The following is a 3801-nucleotide window of genomic DNA, read 5'->3' as shown; positions in this document are numbered from 1 at the left end:
TATTATTACTATTATATATTATGTATATTACTTGTGTTTCATCCAGACCCCTCCACTTCTATTGTTATTATTACTATTATTAGTGAATATATATATATATATATATATATATATATATATATACTGCATTTCTATACCACTCTTCTCAGCCCTCAGGGTGACTCAGAGCGGTTCACAACAACAATACAATACATAAAACATAATAAAAACAGTGAATATATATATACACATACATACATACATTCTATTATTATTATGTATATTACTTCTGTCTTATGTTTCAGTTAGGCCCTCTTCTATTATTATTATTACTATTATTATTACATATATATATATATATATATATATATACTGTATATGTTATGTATATTACTTCTGTCCTGTTTCATCCAGGCCCCTCCACTTCTATTATTATTATTATTATTATTATTATTATTATTATTATTATTATTATATGTATTATTTGTATTTTTCTCTGCCAAAGAAGTGGCAAAGAACAAAAACCACGACAATGTGGAAATTCAAACCTGCAGGCTTTAGAATATTCAATGAGTTTTTACACATTATAATTATCACCATCGTAGCTATGGCTTTAAGGCAGGCATGGGCCAACTTGGGCCTTCCCTCCAGGTGTTTTGGACTACAACTCCCACCATTCCTAACAGCCTACCGGCTGTTAGGAATGGTGGGAGTTGTAGTCCAAAACACCTGGAGGGAAGGCCCAAGTTGGCCCATGCCTGCTTCAAAGCATCTTGGATGGATTCCTACTTGTGGGTGTCAGAATTGGGGTTGGACTAGATGTCCTTTGGGGGTTCCTTCCCACATTTTCATTTATTTATTTATTTATTTATTTTCATTTATTATTCCCACCCACCCAAAGACCCATGGACCCAATTGTGTGGCCACTCCACCCACCCAAAGACCCCTCCCAAGACCCCCACCCACCCAAAGACCCAAGGACCCAATTGTGTGGCCACTCCACCCACTCAAAGATCCTTTCCCAAGACCCCCACCCACCCACAGACCCAATTGTGTGGCCATTCCACCCACCCAAAGATCCCAAGACCCCCACCCACTCACCCAAAGACCCAAGGACCCAATTGTGTGGCCACTCCACCCACTCAAAGACCCCCTCCCAAGACACCCACCCACCCAAAGACCCAATTGTGTGGCCATTCCACCCACCCAAAGATCCCAAGACCCCCACCCACCCAAAGACCCAAGGACTCAATTGTGTGGCTACCCACCCACCCAAAGACCCCCTCCCAAGACCCCCACCCACCCAAAGACCCAAACACCCAATTGTGTGGCCACTCCACCCACCCAAAGACCCCCTCCCAAGACCCCCACCCACCCAAAGACCCAAGGACTCAATTGTGTGGCTACCCACCCACCCAAAGACCCCCTCCCAAGACCCCCACCCACCCAAAGACCCAAGGACTCAATTGTGTGGCTACCCACCCACCCAAAGACCCCCTCCCAAGACCCCCACCCACCCAAAGACCCAAGGACTCAATTGTGTGGCTACCCACCCACCCAAAGACCCCTTCCCAAAAACCCCACCCACCCAAAGACCCAATTGTGTGGCCATTCCACCCACCCAAAGATCCCAAGACCCCCACCCACCCAAAGACCCAAGGACTCAATTGTGTGGCTACCCACCCACCCAAAGACCCCCTCCCAAGACCCCCACCCACCCAAAGACCCAAGGACCCAATTGTGTGGCCACTCCACCCACTCAAAGACCCTTTCCCAAGACCCCCACCCACCCAAAGACCCAAGGACTCAATTGTGTGGCTACCCACCCACCCAAAAAACCCCTCCCAAGACCCCCACCCACCCAAAGACCCAAGGACCCAATTGTGTGGCCACCCACCCACTCAAAGACCCCTTCCCAAAAACCCCACCCACCCAAAGACCCAATTGTGTGGCCATTCCACCCACCCAAAGATCCCAAGACCCCCACCCACCCAAAGACCCAATTGTGTGGCCACCCAAGACCCCCACCCTTCTTCCCACCCACCCACCCAAAGACCCCCTCCCACCCTTCCTTCCTCCCTCCCTCCCTTTTTCCCCTTGTGCTTACCAGGAAAGAGTCGCAGGATGCGGGGGGGCCACTCCAAGGCGGTGGTGGGGGGCGACCCCAGGAGGAAGAGCAGGAGGAAGAGGAGGAAGGCTGCTTCCCCCATCTCAACAGAGAGGAGAAGAGAGAAGACCCAGCCTGCTGCTTCTGCTGCTGCTCCCTCCGTTGCTCCTTCTTCTCCTCCTCCTCCAAGCCCCGCCCACAGCCAGGTGGGGCAGTGACGTCACTGGCCGCTCCTTTCCCCCTCCCTCCCTCCTTTTCTCTCTCTCCCAAGCCCCGCCCACTTGGCCACCCACACACACAGGTAGCCCTGGCCCCGCCCACTGATTGAGACAAGTAAATAGAGGATTGGCTTTCCTTCCAGGCAGGTGGGAAAGGGGAGGGGGGCTTCTCCTAAGGGAGGGGGGATTAGCAGCTTAAGCCCAAGCATTTCCGCTTAGCATAGAGTTGGGAAGCAGGGGGAAATTGCATTCAAAGCACTCCCGACAGATGGCCATCCAGCCCTTGTTGGAAAGCTTCCAAAGAAGGAACCTCCACCACACTCCCTCCAAGGCAGAGAGAGAGGGAAAGAGAGAGAGTTCCTGGTTGTTAGAATCCTAGAGTTGGAAGAGACCTCATAGGCCACCATCCAGTCCAACCCCATTCTGCCCAGAAGCAGGAATATTGCATTCAAAGCACCCCCGACAGATGGCCATCCAGCCTCTGCTTCAAAGCCTCCAAAGAAGGAGCCTCCACCACACTCCGGGGCAGAGAGTTCCACTGCTGAACGGCTCTCACAGTCAGGAAGTTATAGAATCCTAGAATCAAAGAGTTGGAGGAGACTTCATAGGCCATCATCCAGTCCAACCCCATTCTGCCAAGAAGCAGGAATATTGCATTCAAAGCACCCCCGACAGATGGCCATCCAGCCTCTGTTTCAAAGCCTCCAAAGAAGGAGCCTCCACCACACTCCAGGGCAGAGAGTTCCACTGCTGAACATAGAATCCTAGAGTTGGAAGAGGCCTCCTGGGCCATCATCCAGTCCAACCCCATTCTGCCAAGAAGCAGGAATATTGCATTCAAAGCACCCCCGACAGATGGCCATCCAGCCTCTGCTTCAAAGCCTCCAAAGAAGGAGCCTCCACCGCACTCCGGGGCAGAGAGTTCCACTGCTGAACATAGAATCCTATAGTTGGAAGAGGCCTCCTGGGCCATCATCCAGTCCAACCCTATTTTGCCAAGAAACAGGAATATTGCATTCAAATCACCCCTGACAGATGGCCATCCAGCCTCTGTTTAAAAGCTTCCAAAGAAGGAGCCTCCAACACACTCCCTCCGGAGCAGAGAGTTCCACTGCTGAACATAGAATCCTAGAGTTGGAAGAGACCTCCTGGGCCATCCTCCAGTCCAACCCCATTCTGCCAAGAAGCAGGAATATTGCATTCAAATCACCCCTGACAGATGGCCATCCAGCCTCTGTTTAAACGCTTCCAAAGAAGGAGCCTCCACCACACTCCGGGGCAGAGAGTTCCACTACTGAATGGCTCTCACAGTCAGGAAGTTCTTCCTCATGTTCAGATGGCATCTCCTCTCTTGACAGATGATCTTGACAGATTACAGAGATGGGCCAAAACTAACAAAATGAAGTTCAACAGGGACAAATGCAAGATACTCCACTTTGGCAGGAAAAACGATATGCAAAGATACAGAATGGGGGACGATGAGGCCTGGCTCGAGAG

General features: G+C 50.5%; 1 protein-coding gene across 1 annotated transcript in view; it reads right to left on the bottom strand.

Moving 5' to 3' along the window:
• SEMA4F (ssemaphorin 4F) overlaps positions 1 to 2307 on the bottom strand; it is a 62235-nt gene extending 59928 nt beyond the window's left edge. The window contains exon 1 of the mRNA XM_067468452.1: positions 2087 to 2307. Within this exon, the coding sequence (XP_067324553.1) occupies positions 2087 to 2189 (103 nt within the window). The 5' untranslated portion in view covers positions 2190 to 2307. The remainder of the gene's footprint in view (positions 1 to 2086) is intronic.
• Between the last annotated feature and the right edge of the window lie 1494 nt (positions 2308 to 3801).

Source organism: Anolis sagrei, chromosome 5 (assembly GCF_037176765.1).
Source record: "Anolis sagrei isolate rAnoSag1 chromosome 5, rAnoSag1.mat, whole genome shotgun sequence".
In the NCBI taxonomy this organism is placed as follows: domain Eukaryota; kingdom Metazoa; phylum Chordata; class Lepidosauria; order Squamata; family Dactyloidae; genus Anolis; species Anolis sagrei.
The sequence above is the reverse complement of the archived record's forward strand: the minus strand, read 5'-3'. Positions and strand labels throughout refer to the sequence as shown.